At 41.3% G+C, this 17495-nt stretch overlaps 1 protein-coding gene across 2 annotated transcripts in view; it reads right to left on the bottom strand.

The window, feature by feature from the left end:
* Positions 1–15921, bottom strand: part of LGR5 (leucine rich repeat containing G protein-coupled receptor 5) — a 253486-nt gene extending 237565 nt beyond the window's left edge. For both annotated transcript variants that reach the window (XM_073651787.1, XM_073651788.1), the window contains exon 1: positions 15552–15921. In XM_073651787.1, the coding sequence (XP_073507888.1) occupies positions 15552–15766 (215 nt within the window). In that variant the 5' untranslated portion in view covers positions 15767–15921. The remainder of the gene's footprint in view (positions 1–15551) is intronic.
* Positions 15922–17495: the final 1574 nt, after the last annotated feature.

The following is a 17495-nucleotide window of genomic DNA, read 5'->3' as shown; positions in this document are numbered from 1 at the left end:
TACCTTTTGCCACATTTCTGGCTTCAAACATAAAGATATAAAATTCTAATTTTGGGGGAAGAATAAACAACAAGTGGGACACAATCGTGAAGTGGAACGAAATTTATTGGATATTTTAAACTTTTTTAATTAACAAATTAAAAACTGAAAAGTGGGGCGTGCAATATTATTCGGCCCCCTTGAGTTAAGACTTTGTAGCGCCACCTTTTGCTGCGATCACAGCTGCAAGTCGCTTGGGGTATGTCTCTATCAGTTTTGCACATTGAGAGGCTGAAATTCTTGCGCATTCTTCCTTGCAAAGCAGCTCGAGCTTAATGAGATTGGATGGAGGGCGTTTGTGAACAGCAGTTTTCAGCTCTTTCCACAGATTCTCGATTGGATTCAGGTCTGGACTTTGACTTGGCCATTCTAACACCTAGATACATTTATTTTTGAACCATTCCATTGTAGATTTTGCTTTATGTTTGGGATCATTATCTTGTTGGAAGATAAATCTCCGTCCCAGTCTCAGGTCTTTTGCAGACTCCAACAGGTTTTCCTCCAGAATGGTCCTGTATTTGGCTCTGTCCATTTTCCCATCAATTTTAACAATCTTCCCTGTTCCTGCTGAAGAAAAGCAGGCCCAAACCATGATGCTGCCACCACAATGTTTGACAGTACGGATGGTGTTTTGAGGGTGATGAGATGTATTGCTTTTACGCCAAACATATCGCTTTGCATTGTGGCCAAAAAGTTCGAGTTTGGTTTCATCTGACCAGAGCACCTTATTCCACATGTTTGGTGTGTCTCCCAGGTGTCTTGTGACAAACTTCAAACGAGACTTTTTATGGATATCTTTGAGAAATGGCTTTCTTCTTGCCACTCTTCCATAAAGGCCAGATTTGTGCAGTGTACGACTGATTGTTGCCCTATGGACAGACTCTCCCACCTCAGCTGTAGATCTCTGCAGTTCATCCAGAGTGATCATGGGCCTTTTGGCTGCATCTCTGATCAGTCTTCTCCTTGTTCGAGATGAAAGTTTAGAGGGACGGCTGGGTCTTGGTAGATTTGCAGTGGTCTGATACTCGTTCTATTTCAATATGATCGCTTGCACAGTGCTCCTTGAGATGTTTAAAACTTGGAAAATCTTTTTGTATCCAAATCTGGCTTTAAACTTAGCCACAACAGTATCTTGAACCTGCCTGGTGTGTTCCTTGGTCTTCATGATGCTCTCTACACTTGAATCAGAACCCTGAGACTATATCACAGAGCAGGTGCATTTATACGGAGACTTGATTACACACAGGTGGATTCTATTTATCATTACCAGTCATTTAGGACAACATTGGATCATTCAGAGATCCTCACTGAACTTCTGGAGTGAGTTTGCTGCACTGAAAGTAAAGGGGCTGAATAATATTGCACGCCCCGCTTTTCAGTTTTTAATTTGTTAAAAAAGTTTAAAATATCCAATAAATTTCGTTCCACTTCACGATTGTGTCCCACTTGTTGTTGATTCTTCCCCAAAAAAATTGAATTTTATATCTTTATGTTTGAAGCCAGAAATGTGGCAAAAGGTAGAAAAGTTCAAGGGGGCCAAATACTTTTACAATGCACTGTATACAAGCTCATTAACAACAAACACAGCCTAGTTAATAAAATCTAAAGAACAATGCCTATAAGAGTGTGGCTAACATATATATATACACACACAGCTAAAAAAAATAAAGGGAACACTCAAATAACACATCCTAGATTTGAATGAATGAAATATTCTCATTGAATACTTTGTTCCGTACAAAGTTGAATGTGCTGACAACAAAATCACACAAAATTCATCAATGGAAATCAAATTTATTAACCAATGGAGGCCTGGATTTGGAGTCACCCCCAAAATTAAAGTGGAAAAACACGCTACAGGCTGATCCAACTTTGATGTAATGTCCTTAAAACAAGTCAAAATGAGGCTCAGTATTGTGTGTGGCCTCCATGTGCCTTTACGACCTCCTTACAACGCCTGGGCATGCTCCTGATGAGGTTGCGGGATGGTCTCCTGTGGGATCTCCTCCCAGACCTGGACTAAAGCATCCGCCAACTCCTGGACAGTCTGTGGTGCAACGTGACGTTGGTGGATGGAGTGAGACATGATGTCTCAGATGTGCTCAATCGGATTCAGGTCAGGGGAATGGGCGGGCCAGTCCATAGGTTCAATGCCTTTATCTTGCAGGAACTGCTGACACACTCCAGCCACATGAGGTCTGGCATTGTCCAGCATTAGGAGAAACCCAGGGCCAACCGCACCAGCATATGGTCTCGCAAGGGGTCTGAGGATCTCATCTCGGTACCTAATGGCAGTCAGGCTACCTCAGGCGAGCACATGGAGGGCTGTATGGCCCTCCAAAGAAATGCCACCCCACACCATTACTGACCCACAGCCAAATCGGTCATGCTGAAGGATGTTGCAAGCAGCAGATCGCTCTCCACGGTGTCTCCAGACTCTGTCACGTCTGTCACATGTGCTCAGTGTCAACCTGCTTTCCTCTGTGAAGAGCAAAGGGCGCCAGTGGCGACTTTGCCAATCCTGGTGCTCTGTGGCAAATGCCAAGCGTCCTGCACGGTGTTGGGTTGTGAGTACAACCTCCTTCTGTGGACTTCGGGCCCTCATACCACCCTCATGGAGTCGGTTTCTAAGCGTTTGTGCAGACACATGCACATTTGTGGCCAGCTGGAGGTCATTTTGCAGGGCTCTGGCAGTGCTCCTCCTGTTCCTCCTTGAACAGAGGCGGAGGTAGAGGTCCTGCTGCTGGGTTGTTGCCCTCTTACGGCCCCCTCCACGTCTCCTGGTATCTGCCCCATGCTCTGGACACTGTGCTGACAGACACATCTACTCTTCTTGCCACAGCTTGCACTGATGTGCCATCCTGGATGAACTGCACTACCTGAGCAACTTCTGTGGGTTATACTGTAGACACCGCCTCATGCTACTGTACTTCTAGGGGTGAGAGCAATGGCAAAATGAAAAAGTGACCAAAACAACAGCCAAAAAGGATGAGAACAGAGAAATGGTCTGTGGTCACCACCTGCAGAACCACTCCTCTATAGGGGGTATCTTGCTAATTGCCTATCATTTCAACCAGTTGTATGTTCCATTTGCACAACAGCAGGAGAAATTGATTCACAATCAGTGTAGATTCATAACTGGACAGATAGATTTCACAGAAGTGCTATTGACTTGGAGTTACATTGTGTTGTTTAAGTGTTCCCTTTATTTTTTTGAGCAGTATATATATATATAAGTTTGGACACACCTTCTCATTTAAAGATTTTTCTGTATTTTCATGACTATGAAAATTGTACATTCACACTGAAGGCATCAAAACTATGAATTAATACATGTGGAATTATATACTTAACAAAAAAGTGTGAAACAACTGAAAATATGTCTTATATTCTAGGCTCTTCAAAGTAGCCACCTTTTTCTTTGATGACTGCTTTGCACACTCTTGGCATTCTCTTGATGAGCTTCAAGAGGTAGTCACCGGAAATGGTTTTCACTTCAATGGTGTGCCCTGTCAGGTTTAATAAGTGGGATTTCTTGCCTTATAAATGGGGTTGGGACCATCAGTTGTGTTGTGCAGAAGTCAGGTGGATACACAGCTGATAGTCCTACTGAATAGACTGTTAGAATTTGTATTATGGCAAGAAAAAAGCAGCTAAGTAAAGAAAAATGAGTGGCCATCATTACTTTAAGAAATGAAGGTCTGTCAGTGTGAAAAATTGGGCAAACTTTGAAAGTGTCCCCAAGTGCAGTTGCAAAAACCATCAAGCGCTACAAAGAAACTGGCTCACATGAGGACCGCCCCAGGAAAGGAAGACCAATAGTCACCTCTGCTTCTGAGGATAAGTTTATCCGAGTCACCAGCCTCAGAAATCGCAGGTTAACAGCAGCTCAGATTAGAGACCAGGTCAATGCCACACAGAGTTCTAGCAGCAGACGCATCTCTACAACAACTGTTAAGAGGAGACTTTGTGCAGCAGGCCTTCATGGTAAAATAGCTGCTAGGAAACCACTGCTAAGGACAGGCAACAAGCAGAAGAGACTTGTTTGGGCTAAAGAACACAAGGAATGGACATTAGACCAGTGGAAATCTGTGCTTTGGTCTGATGAGTCCAAATTTGAGATCTTTGGTTCCAACCACCGTGTCTTTGTGCGACACAGAAAAGGTGAACGAATGGACTCTACATGCCTGGTTTCCACCGTGAAGCATGAAGGAGGAGGTGTGATGGTGTAAGGATGCTTTGCTGGTGACACTGTTGGGGATTTATTCAAAATTGAAGGCATACTGAACCAGCATGGCTACCACAGCATCTTACAGCGGCATGCTATTCCATCCGGTTTGCGTTTCGTTGGATCATCATTTATTTTTCAACAGGACAATGACCCCAAACACACCTTCAGGCTGTGTAAGGGCTATTTGACCAAGAGAGAGAGTGATGGGGTGCTACGCCTGATGACCTGGCCTCCACAGTCACCAGACATGAACCCAATCGAAATGGTTTGGGGTGAGCTGGACCGCAGAGTGAAGGCAAAAGGGCCAACAAGTGCTAAGCATCTCTGGGAACTCCTTCAAGATTGTTGGAAGACCATTTCTGGTGACTACCTCTTGAAGCTCATCAAGAGAATGCCAAGAGTGTGCAAAGAAGTCATCAAAGCAAAAGGTGGCTACTTTGAAGAACCTAGAATATAAGACATATTTTCAGTTGTTTCACACTTTTTTGTTAAGCATATAATTCCACATGTGTTAATTCATAGTTTTGATGCCTTCAGTGTGAATGTACAATTTTCAAAGTCATGAAAATACAGAAAAATCTTTAAATGAGAAGGTGTGTCCAAACTTTTGGTCTGTACTGTATATATATATATATATATATATATATATATATATAAAATCTGTAGATATGTATGTAAATGATGTTTAGGGAGGTTATCTGCAGTGGTGATACAGTAATATAGGTATTATGCAGGCAGTCACTGCTTTCGCGCCCTATCACTAATCCTATTGATGACTAGAGTCAGTCCCTTTTTTCATCTCTTTGTATGTTACTGAAGTTTTTTCTGTAGCTTATGACTTTGAAAAACCTTTGTAACTTTAAAGAGAACTCTACAGAATGAACGTATCATGTATTTAAAGAGGATCTGTCAGTAGGTTAAAGTTAACCAGTTTTTCCTCTTATTTTATTCTGGCTCCTCAACTGAGTATTCCGTTTTTTTATGTGTTTTTTTTTTTTATTTACCATACAGTTCAAGAGATATGGGCCTTTTTATTCCTTGATAATTTTTATCGACTTTACAAAGGTTTATTTGGGGAGTTCCTTTAGGCTGCTCTGAATTATTATCCTGGGAGCCACACCATTTCTTGCGAAAACCTTAAAAAATTAGCACTAAATATAAAGGATCATATCTCTGGAACAGAATGGCAGATTTAAAAAAAAAACGTAATACTCAAAGGAGCAGAAGGAATAAAAGTAAATAAAAAACTGTTCACTTTAATAAAATCTTTTTTTTTCTGTTGTATACTCTATTTTTGTTGCATGCTTTTGTAAACTGCCATCTCGCTTGAGTTGCTTATATACAAGTATTATGTTTTAGGAATTGTGTTAAGCTATATGTGAGGGAGGAGAAAATAAGCTGCCCCTTTCATTTGTTTACAATGGGGTACTTCTTGATGTCTGTATTATATATTGTTATATTTAAAAATAATCGATCAGAAGGTTTTTGCTATGTAATCTGAGGGCAGCATGAGGTAGGGGCTGAGACACAGATTTCAGGCATGTGTCACTTATGCTGTGTGTCAGAGAAAAATTTAAATCCATAAAGACATCTCTGGAGAGAGAACATATCACCCTCATATTGAACATATGGGATTAATTATAACTGGGGGAGTGAGAAAGAGCTGCCACTTCAACCTGCATTGAAGTAGGGACCTACTGCAGTGACCAGGTAATTACAACAGGAGATCTCCTATGAGAACCAGTCACTAAGACTAGAATTCATTTACTCAGAGGCGGAGAAGTACACTTTCAAGGCACGAGCTTCCTCAGTTCAAAGGGCTCGTCTGAGACACTTTGGAGCCAGTGATGAATATTGGGTTTTGCATATAGATCCAATTTTTATGGGAGATATATTTTTGCCGTTGTAGCGAAGGGACAAACATAACACATTCACTCAGATCACCGTAATATAGATAAGATGGATGATTCTATCAATGGCACGTTTTAGCTCTATAGAAAAATAAAATTGCAATAGGAAACATGATGACAGTATCTATAGACTGGGACCTCCAAGGGCAAAGATATCCTGAAAGGTGGGGATCTCATACATTTCTGAAAGACCTAGCACATCCCACAACCAGCCCACATATGAGCTCACCAATGGGAGGTATGTGAACGTAACCTTGATCTAATAAAAAGCAGAATTTGGGGTTTTGCATGTCATCAGTCAGGGAAGGTACATCTTTCTGTAGTTTTGTTCATATTCCTAAGGAGTACATCCTTCCGCTAAGCCCGGAGCCATTTCCATGACACAGGTTTAGTACATTTTTTCTGTTATCAATTTTATTGTACGTGATTATATATACTGTATTGTTTTGTTCCCATTTTGTATCATCTTTGTATACTTTTTATAAACATTGCCTACCTTTCCAGATTCAATATACAAAATATTATAGCCCCGTTCCTCTTGTCCTGTAAACTGAACCCCTGAAGCCATACACTACCTGTAACGGGTGTCCAATTGGCCTGTATAAACGATTGCTGGTGGCAGCTAGTAGTTCCTTTTGTTATTGTGGATTTCACATTGATCATATTGGCGTATATATATTCCATATGTTGGAATTTGAGGTGTATATACCATAAGCTCACTGTGAGTTCTCCAATAACTGGCCTAGTAGTGGAAGCAGCTGCAGCCTTGTCCATCATGCATCAGTCAATTGCGTAATTGTCCTGACGATTGGAGACATCGGAGTTTTGTCCCCTGATAAATTGGTGGCAGCGGTGGGATCTGCATGATCTCCCCAATGTCCTCTCTGTGGCAAACTGTTGGGAGCTGCTGTTGTCAGTGACACTCTGCACTGTTGTTTTAATGAATAAAGAGAAAATTTCAGCTCACCCCTGAGATGTAATCACAGTCTGGCATGGATCATGGCGTCCTCGCTGCTGCACAGCGCCTGGGTCAATGAGGAAATGAAGATAGCTAAGCCAGTGTTCAAGCATTTTTCACTCGAAACGTGTATGGTATATTTTATACACACCACCCCATAATATATGCTTTGTCGTCTGAGATGTCCATTTTTTGTCTTTTTTACAAGTTTTTAAAAGGATTTGCCAATAAAGATTGTTGAATTTTAATTAATTGCCAGGTGTGTTGAGCTGGATCCATCTTCACTTCCTCATTGTTGTTTCAATACAATGAATGTTTTATCACCAGGAGATTATCACTGCCTGTCCTACACCTCATGTGAGCCACGATCCGAACACACTCCTTCCTCTGATAAGCAGCTTACTGTCAATAGACAATGTACACAGAGAGCCTAGTGTGGGTGAGGTTATCTTTCTGAGCTCTCCTGCATGCTACATCTAAAAACTCTGATTGTGTCACAACTGCTCCACTCAGTCATCTAAGTGACACATTGCTGGAATCAGGTTCTCTGCCTCTACATTATGCTGCTGTTTAGATGAGCTAGCAAAAACCTGTTGACAGATTCTCTTTATTCATATATTACATTATATGTGATGAAAATATGATAACTAGAGTAGCCACCCCAAATGTACAGTACAGAGCACAAGTTGAAAAGTGACAAGAAATGCCAGTCTATTGTAAAAGCTATCAATCTATTAAAAGTATAATAAAAATGGCAATTATTTGGCAACATAGAATTTTAAGCAATGGTGCAGGCTTGAAAAAGTTCCACATTTGGAACAAAACGTTGCCACTGCCACTTTGACTATATGTCAATAAACCACAAAATTTCTACTGAAAATTGGAGTGCTGCCGTTATCTTCATTGAATATAATTGAGGTTTGGTTTTGTCTGGTAGGCTTTGCACCCGCCATCTTTCTTGAGCTTGCTTATGCTGCACCGCTTGCATTTTGTATAAGCAATGGTGCAGGATAGATTACAGTTCTGAGTTCCCAACACATTTTCGTAGCTGTCCAGCTAAAGAAACATTGTCAGATGTGATTAAGGCTATGTGCCCACGATGCAGAAATTATGCAGAAATTTTCCTGAGCGTTTCTGCATCTCCTTGGCAGAAAAAAGCATGCGGATTTTACATGCGTTTTTCTGCCAGGGAGAAGCGTTTTTCAAGTGTTTTTCCGATGGCCCCCGGTCTCCTCTCCGGTGGCGTGCTCTGTCCTCGGCGTCCCGCGTAACCATCACATGACTAAATGACGTCACCGCAGGTCCTTTCAGAACACCGTGGGACGGCGAGGACAGAGCACGCCACCGGAGAGGAGACCGGGGGCCACCGGAGAGGTAAGTATATATATATATATATATATATATATATATATATATATATATATATATATATATATATATATATATATATATATATATATATATATATATATACATATATATATATATATTTTTTTTTTTTTTTATTGTTTACGTTTTAATTATTTTTTTTACTAATGGTACCCGGGTCGGATGAGAGTCTCCTCTTCTCCAGACCTGGGTGCCATCCGCGCATTGAACCACATGTAAGCATAGGGATGTTATGTGGTTCAATGCAAGTCAATGGCGGCGATTTCGCCGCGATTCTGCAAAATTAATGGTAGTGCTGCGGATTTTTCCGCAATGATAATCCGCAGCAGAAATTTCCGCAGCATGTGTACAGCACATGCGGATTATCATTGGAAAACATGGCAGACAATTAACATGCTTTTTAATGCGTTTTTCTGCGTTTGCAGAAATGCAGCCGCGGAAACGCATTAAATCCGCATCGTGGGCACGCAGCCTAAAAATTTAAATATATACAATTTACTAATATACCTGAATTAAGAAATGTGCCGTAATCTTAAAATATCAGCATAAATATTAGCATACATCCCTGAAGCCCCACTTCCAGCTTGGGTTATAAAAGAGAGTCCCGTGTCATTGTCTCTATAACAAACAACGGAGCCAGCCCCCTTCTCTATCATAGCTGGTACATAAATAAACTAGCCAGTCAGCCCCCTTCACACATAGTACTGGTGACGTGCTAATCCAGGAAACTCTCCAATGTTGAACCCAAGTCAGATTTCAAGTTTACCAAAGTCCAGGACCAAAGCAGATATTTTGAGACGCCTTTAACACCCTCTGCTTGCCTTAATCAGCTTAATGGAAGAATAAGGTCACGAACGATCATAAATTCATTATTTGGTCAGTATTTTACCTCAGTATTTGTAAGCAAAAACCAGGAGGTTTATCCAGGAGGATAATCAGAGGAAAAGTATAATAGAAACTACTTCTGTATTTATCACCCACTCCTGGTTTAGGCTTAGAAATACTGAGGTAAAAAACTGACCATGTGAACATGGCCTAAGGGATACATTTACTCATGGCAGATGTATTGCAGAAATTTCTGGCTCACTTAGCTGCATGGGGTTGGCCAAAATCCTGCCTAAACTACCACATTCAGATGAACAGAACTGATTTTTTTCTTTAGGCGTTGGTAAAACATTATTTTCTGGTTTTCCAAGCTTCTGTCTGTCTGTCTGTGTGTGTATGAGGGGGTAACTGTTATTGTGTGATTCTCTGGTTTCTGCTGTCATAGCCGTTTGAGTTTTTGGGTCATGTGAAAACTCACAACCCCGTCACTTGTATAAAGAGTCGTTTAATGTTGGTAAACCAGAAGAAAGGCCTGTGCAGTCTATGATTATTTCTGCCACAACTGCCTCACTGACTAGGGTTTGTCCGCCAGTGAGACCCATCTCACAATTCGAGGAGTGCTGCTAGAGAGTTGAAATGTAGCGGCAAAACAGTGATTTTTCAGTTTTTCTTTATCTAGAGTCTTTCCCAACTCTTACTTTATTTCCATTCTAATATGCTGCAAATATCATAGTATACTGTGGATTATTTCACACGCGTATAAGACTTTCCTGAAGCTTTTTAACGTCTCATACTTCTGTCCCTACCAAAGCTGTAGGGGTAACAATATAATTACAAATGACTAATCGTGATGGGTTTCAGGGGCGGACATATCATTGGTGCAACCCGTGCAGCCGCACAGGGGCCCGAGAGGCAAACGGGCCCATTTCTACCTCCAAAGCAGGTGCAATTTTGCATTTTTTGGAGTTCTTGGGTTGCAAAGGGCCCATATATTGTTCTTGCACAGGGGCCCTTTTCTGTCTGTGTCCGCCAGTGATGGGTTTGATATCAAGCCACTGCGCATAGGGCCTACTAGCCTCATATCTTTATGTAGTAACTTCTGTACAAGTTTTTACAAGAAGAGAGTCTTTACAACATCATAAAAGGGAACGTGTCCATTGATCATAACAATATTGCTGCAGCTTATATGCCTTGTCGCCAGAATCCACGCGGCTTATTTCACACATGTTTACACTATTACAACGACTACCAGGAGCATGTGGAAAGAGAAAAGTGTGCTGTACTATTGTGCTGCATACTACATCAAATATGCTTTTATACTCAGCTATAAACTGTCATTCATTAACAATGGTGTGTATGGCTCCAGTATGATGATTAACTGCGCACAACCTCTCCTTACTCATTATATGCCGTGAAAATACTACAAAGTAAATGATTATGCAACTGCACTTACTATGAATCCTGATAGTGGCACGGAAATAAATAGAGCAGCAATGCTTTCAGCATGCCTAGCAAGAATGGCATTTGTGAGGAGCTGTAACAAGAACAGGACTGCTAAAAGGTGTGTGCAGCGCACAATAGCTGTCACACTGAGATTTCCTATTTTCCACTGTTTGAAGCGATATCACATAACGCTAATGCTGGAAGTTATTGTTCCTCCTATGGTCTATCCTTTTCTTGCTTTTACAGTATGAGAAAGTGAAGCGGAGTTTTCTCTGCTACACTTGGCCTCATTTAAAGGGAGTAAGTTAATCCACTAAACATTTTAGTGGGAACACATAATGAATGCAAGAATGACTAAATGATAAAGTATTCAATGACACAAATGTAATAAAGACACAACTTCCTTAGCCTTATCTGATAACTAAATTGTTCCTTTCGAATTATATTCTTTTTGAAGCTTGGGCAGTTAGTGATATCATGCTTCCAAAATGTAGCACCTACGTGGGGAGGAATCAATGACTTAAAATATCCAGAGATATTTCACATCAGACTGTGAACAGACAGAAATGAAGCTTGTTATGTAGTGCTTAAAAAAGTGCCCTATTAAAGTCAGCACCAAGTTTATTAGTAGTAATGATCTGTCCGACAATCACATCCCTCTATAATGAATCGGTAGCTGATTTCACTAGCTATCTATACGTGTTACTTGGCTCTTGTTGTTTTGTTTGAAAGTCACACCATAATTCCAAATATTTCTACTTTAGCTTTCCACAGATTCACTGTATATGGGATTGCTGTTACATTCTAGATAGTAAGGCTACATTTTTAGAGGGCCCTTAAAATGGAAAAAGTTACAATATATGAGCTGCATCAGCATTCTGAGAGAGCCCAGTTATTTCTTAATGGAATTTAAGAAAGTAAACTATCAGATGACTCTTATTACACCATAAACAAGCTTTGAAGGCCGCAGACTATAGCTATGAAAGGGGATATCATATTAAAACCCTTGAAAATAGTTTGTCTATTGGTAGGATTATTTCATTTGAATCCCAGTCAGCTTCTTGTCATCTTTGGCATGTCTCATTATCCCAAAATGCTTCAGGCACCAGAAATTAATTTGTACATGCTGCAGGATTACACCTAGAGGATTACTCTTCAGAGGGTCATATTAGCGATAAATACAATCTATTATCTAGCAAGCACAAAATAATATTCAGTGTGGGAGGGAGCAGAATAATCGCATTTCTACAAAACATTCATTGTCAGGTATAGCAGTGAAGCTGAATTTCTAAGGAGACACCTGAGTGGTCTAAGAAGTGTCTTTGATCTATATAGAAGTTACCAGACAAAGGTATCATATTTACACAAGCCACTGTTGTTATTGGGAACACCTTTCCCAGCTTTAATAGCACCTCATCTGTAGCAAGGAATCCAAGCAAAAATTAAATAAAACAACATCAACAACGGCAATTCAGTGGATCTGGAAGATTCAGCGTGCTTCACACAAGAAAACAGAACCCTGGGATTAGGGCATCAAAACAAACACATAACATTGAAGCAGGATGTTGGAAGCGACCACACAAGTATCTAGAGAAGAAGCTTTCTTCATCCTCAGACACATAAACCATGAAACAATGCAGGCAACGAACATTGGTCAGAAACATAATAAACACCATGGGTAGCCCCAAATAACAATTTACTGTCAGCCTCATATGACTGCATGCTCAACATTACTACAACCCAATGTATGGGGATACACACTGACTCAACGCATTTCATGCCATTCTGTGAAATTGTCTTTTCATTATGAGAAAATTTTTTCAAACATACCTTATAATTATCATTACAGCCAGCCAGATAGATAAACAGCTATGATGTAGGCAGATATGATAGATAGATAGATAGATAGATAGATAGATAGATAGATAGATAGATAGATAGATAGATATGTTGTTTTTTTTGTTTTATGGAGGTGAGAGATCCTCTGATTTAATCACAGGGGTAAAGTAACATACTGTAAATATGGGGGGGGGGGTTAAATTTACAGATTGTAAAAATTCTAACATATTACTTTAGACATGCCTCTAATATTATTTCAATCACTCAGGCATATATTGATAATTGCCTTTACACTTTTAGTAATATGATGTTTCTTTTGGCTATTAGAAAATGCAGCTCACAAGACTTTAGTCCTCTTTGAATATATTGATAAACTGTGAAAAATGGTGTTAAAATATCCTGCACTGCAGCATTGGCAAGATCAGCTGCAAGGGTCCCGCTTTTACACACTAGGTCCTATAAGACACCTGCAGCTTCCAAATGTAGATGTGCAATGTAACAATCATATTTAGTATGCAAATCCCTAGAATATTATTGCACGCTTTCCTGTATGGCAGCTTCACTTGTCTCCTTTGTTTTAATATCGCAGTTAAAGATTACTTGCACACTTCAAAGACTTGTCTCATAAACCAAAGGTAGAGATAAAGTTTTTGCAACTGTAATCAACATTTCCCCTTGGCTCACTTGCAATAACCCTGACAAGGAGAGGGACTGCATTGTAGATCATCATGAAAGTTCACAGTTTATCAATATTAGCAAAGCAAATAATATTACATCCCACCCAGCCCCCCCTCCCCCTCCACCAACCTCACAAGATAAGCAACTGTTTGTGCTACTGTAAAAAAAATGGGCAATCTGTAATTTTGCTTCCTTCAAGCAAATGACGACAGGTTATAAGTCACATGAAAATGCTAAGAAATAGAACTACAAGAATAATTCAGGAAGAAAACACAATCCTCCCTTCCTCCTTCTATCAAAAAAAAATTCAATGTAATTTTTTGCAACTAGAACGTGAAGGAATGCTTCGTAAAATGCCATCTTTACGTGGCATCCTGAGATTTCTATGCAGGTGTTTACTTCATCCTTATTGCGATCTGGTTTACGGCAGCTTTTTAAGGCTAGTGTGTAACTTTTAGCAGTTAAACCCTATGATTGCATAAGAAATATCTCACAAAGGTATAACTATTAAAGCCCAATACAACTCCTCTCAGAAATCAGTCTAAGATCTTGTTTTCCTAATACCACATGATAAGGAACATATTTACAATATACTTGATTGGTGCCTGCCAAATGGCCATGGATTGGCCGGAGTACAGAACAACAATGAATTTTTACACATAACACCAGTAGGTGTTGGAGCAGCAATACTGGTTAATTCATAGAAGCAATAAGTTGTACATTTATCAATCCATCCCCAGAACTGTCTGAGCGGTAGTGCTTTCTAGGAAGCTCATTACAATCTACAGGGGGCACACAAACGGGCCCTAGTTTGGAGCATTAAAATATATTCTGCAATCACATAGGCATTTTTGGCTCCTGTTAGAAAACGTAGGTGATTTGTATAGTGGAATTTCACTACTGGAATAATATAATAAACATTAGCATACAAAACTAGTAGTAGTATAATATAGAATAAACAAACCATTGTTTTATACTCTGCCTTCTTCTTCCACACATGGTCTGCTACTGAACTTGACCCTCGATTAGTAATTTACCTACTTACTACCATTTCATGTGACTATCTGATTTATCTGGCTCATCCGCACAACACCAGGATCCTTCTGATCTTCCTGATTTACACAGGAAAGCTCATCCCTGATTTACAACAAAGCTGCTCCTGATGTTAGTAGCGGTGATTCCGCTTATCATCGGATAGTCCTTCTTTTTTGTGTTGTGATCCCTGACTTATAAAGGGGACAGCTGGACGCAGTAAACATGCCCCCTTGATTTACAATGATGTCTTTGGTGTGGATACAGAATATTGTCTAATCTATCAATCACTCAGCCATTGGATGTGAATTCAGCACTAACTGGTACCCACCTGTATAGTCCGATAATAGCTAAGGAGACCCCATTAGTCAGAGATTGCGCTGATTTATACTACATCATTTACATACACTGCTGCGAACCGTACATAAATGGGCAGCCGTAAAAATAGGGGTCTTAATTGTGTCCATTTAAAAAAAATGTTCAGAGTTTTATTGAGACTGGTGATATCTGACCAGGTCAACGTAATCAATAATTATCACCATTTTATAGGCACATAGTACTTATTTTGGATTTTCATTTTTTCCATTATCAATAATGTTAGTCACGAACAATTTTGAGGGGGATAAATTGCCCAGAAATTTTAGGTGTACTGCCCAAATTACACTCTGACCATATCTACAAGCCCAGCTCTGCTACATCTATATCTATATATATCTATCATGTAAGGGTGTAAAGTTTACATAGGGGGACAACTAAGAATTTACTGTCCCTGTGTCTTATATTAAAGATCAGCTACCTAAACATTAATATATATATATATATATATAGATAGATAGATATAGATATAGATTTTTTTATTATTTTTTTACATTTTTTGGTAGTTGATTATATATAAATATATATAATTTTTTAATTTTTAGTAGCTGATTTTATATATATTACCCAAAACATCTATCAGTATGCTTGGTGCCAGCCTGGTAATTGGCAGATCTCTTGCATCTCTACAGTAATAATTGGGTGAGCCATGAGGGTGTGATGGCTATCACTCCAGGAGGCATGGATGCCCAGGGGAAGCACGGACTATTTCTGCATCACACAGCACATGGCACCAGCAGCGCCACGGTGCATGCAGGCGCTATATGCATCATTTCCAAGGCAGTGATAATAAGCACGGTGCTCCCTGAGGAGTGGGCTGTGTGCCACTTACAGGTAGGAGGTGAAGATGCTGACATTGGCTGGCACGGCAGTGAGCCCCCGGTCTGAGCAGTCCACTCTCATCATCATCCCGTCCTGATCACACACGCAGGGGCCGGGGCAGCTCCGATGCTGCTGCTGCTGCTGCTTCCCCAGCCTGACCGCGCTAACGAGCTGCAGGGCGCACAGAAGCGAGCACACGAGCAGGCGGCTCCGGGACGTGTCCATGCTGTACGGTAAGTCCTCGGTGTAGCAGCACGGCGCTGAGGTGAGTGACAGTGCGCCCGGTGCAGCTGCCGCCTCCACTCCGCTCTCACTTCACTGCCTGCAGCATCTCGCACTGCGTTATTATACAGCGCTGGAAGCCTGAACTGCGCGCCCAGTGACGTCACTGCAGGCAGCAGAGCCACTCACAGGACGGAGCGGCCGTCAGTGTGCCCTGCTCGCGGCAGCCTGTGGAGCCCATCACATAGTGCCTGGAACTTGTAGTACTACATTCACTGCACATTAGAGCAGGAGATGCAGCGTGTCTTATGTATGCACTAGTTTATAATGCACAGGTAACATAAGGGCACAGTGTTAGAGTAGTGGGGCTGCTTGTCATCATCAGGGTATATTCACACTGTCTTTTTCATAATTTTTGAGAGGAAAAAGTGACAAACTGCTTAAAATAATGGACCTATTTATATCTATGTAAAATGACTTGTTCCTATGGTCAGGCGTTTGAGCTTATTATAGATTGGTGGTCCCAACCTGAGGAAATAAACCCACAGGTACCAGGCTGCCCACCGTCCAGGACAGGCTGTAATAATAGGGCACATTTCTGCCCTGGCCGTAATAATGTAAAGTATCTGATTTCTTTGAAGCTGCAGAAACTTCTACAGATTATTCTGACTGTAATTCTCATCAGGTTACAGTGAATGCTGCAGACGTCTCCTACCAGAATATGGCTGTAGACCCCGATCACTGCTCATCAGAATGATTTATTGTGGGTTTCTAATGTGTCTGTAAGAAATATTGTCTGTCCGTGATTTTTTAATAAGCAATCCAGTAAAAAAAGTCAAATTGGCAACCTGGCAGGGCCTCACTCTCCCTGGGTCCAGCGTCAGCTCCCCGCCAAGGTGTTCTGAATACAGTGGTGACGTCACGTCAGTAGAGCCCGTATCACCGCTCTAGCCAGTCAGTGGGCGCAGCGTGGCGTGCCGTCATCCTCAGTGCATGAACAGTGAGCTCCATGTGTGACTAAGGCCACAGCCCCACTATCAGTATGTGGTCACGGCCCCACTATCAGTATGTGGTCACGGCCCCACTAGCAGTATGTGGCCACGGCCCCTCTAGCAGTATGTGGTCACGGCCCCACTAGCATTATGTGGTCACAGCCCCACTAGCAGTATGTGGTCACGGCCCCACTAGCAGTATGTGGTCACAGCCCCACTAGCAGTATGTGGTCACGGCCCCACTAGCAGTATGTGGTCACGGCCCCACTAGCAGTATGTGGTAACAGCCCCACTAGCAGTATGTGGTCACGGCCCCACTAGCAGTATGTGGTCACGACCCCACTAGCAGTATGTGGTCACGGCCCCACTAGCAGTATGTGGTCACGGCCCCACTAGCAGTATGTGGTCACGACCCCAGTAGCAGTATGTGGTCACGGCCCCACTAGCAGTATTTGGTCAGTATTTAGTCAGTACTTTTTCTCAGGAGTGGGTGATAAATGCAGAATTGGTGACTTGTTTCTATTATATCTTTTCTCTGATTGTTCCTTACCTGGTTTTGGCTCCCACTCCTGAGAAAAAATACTGACTGAATACTGACCAAATACTGATAGTGGGGCCGTGGCCTTAGGCTGTGATACGTGCCCTGTTCAAGTGACGTCACCACTGTAAACACTGGAACAGCGCCGGGGAGCCGGCACTAGACAGACGAAGGGTAATTGCTGAGTTTGTTATTCTATATG

The sequence above is a fragment of the Phyllobates terribilis genome, unplaced genomic scaffold (genome assembly GCF_046119375.1).
Source record: "Phyllobates terribilis strain yellow unplaced genomic scaffold, ASM4611937v1 Scaffold_11__3_contigs__length_659146591, whole genome shotgun sequence".
NCBI classification, from domain to species: Eukaryota; Metazoa; Chordata; class Amphibia; order Anura; family Dendrobatidae; genus Phyllobates; species Phyllobates terribilis.
The sequence above is the reverse complement of the archived record's forward strand: the minus strand, read 5'-3'. Positions and strand labels throughout refer to the sequence as shown.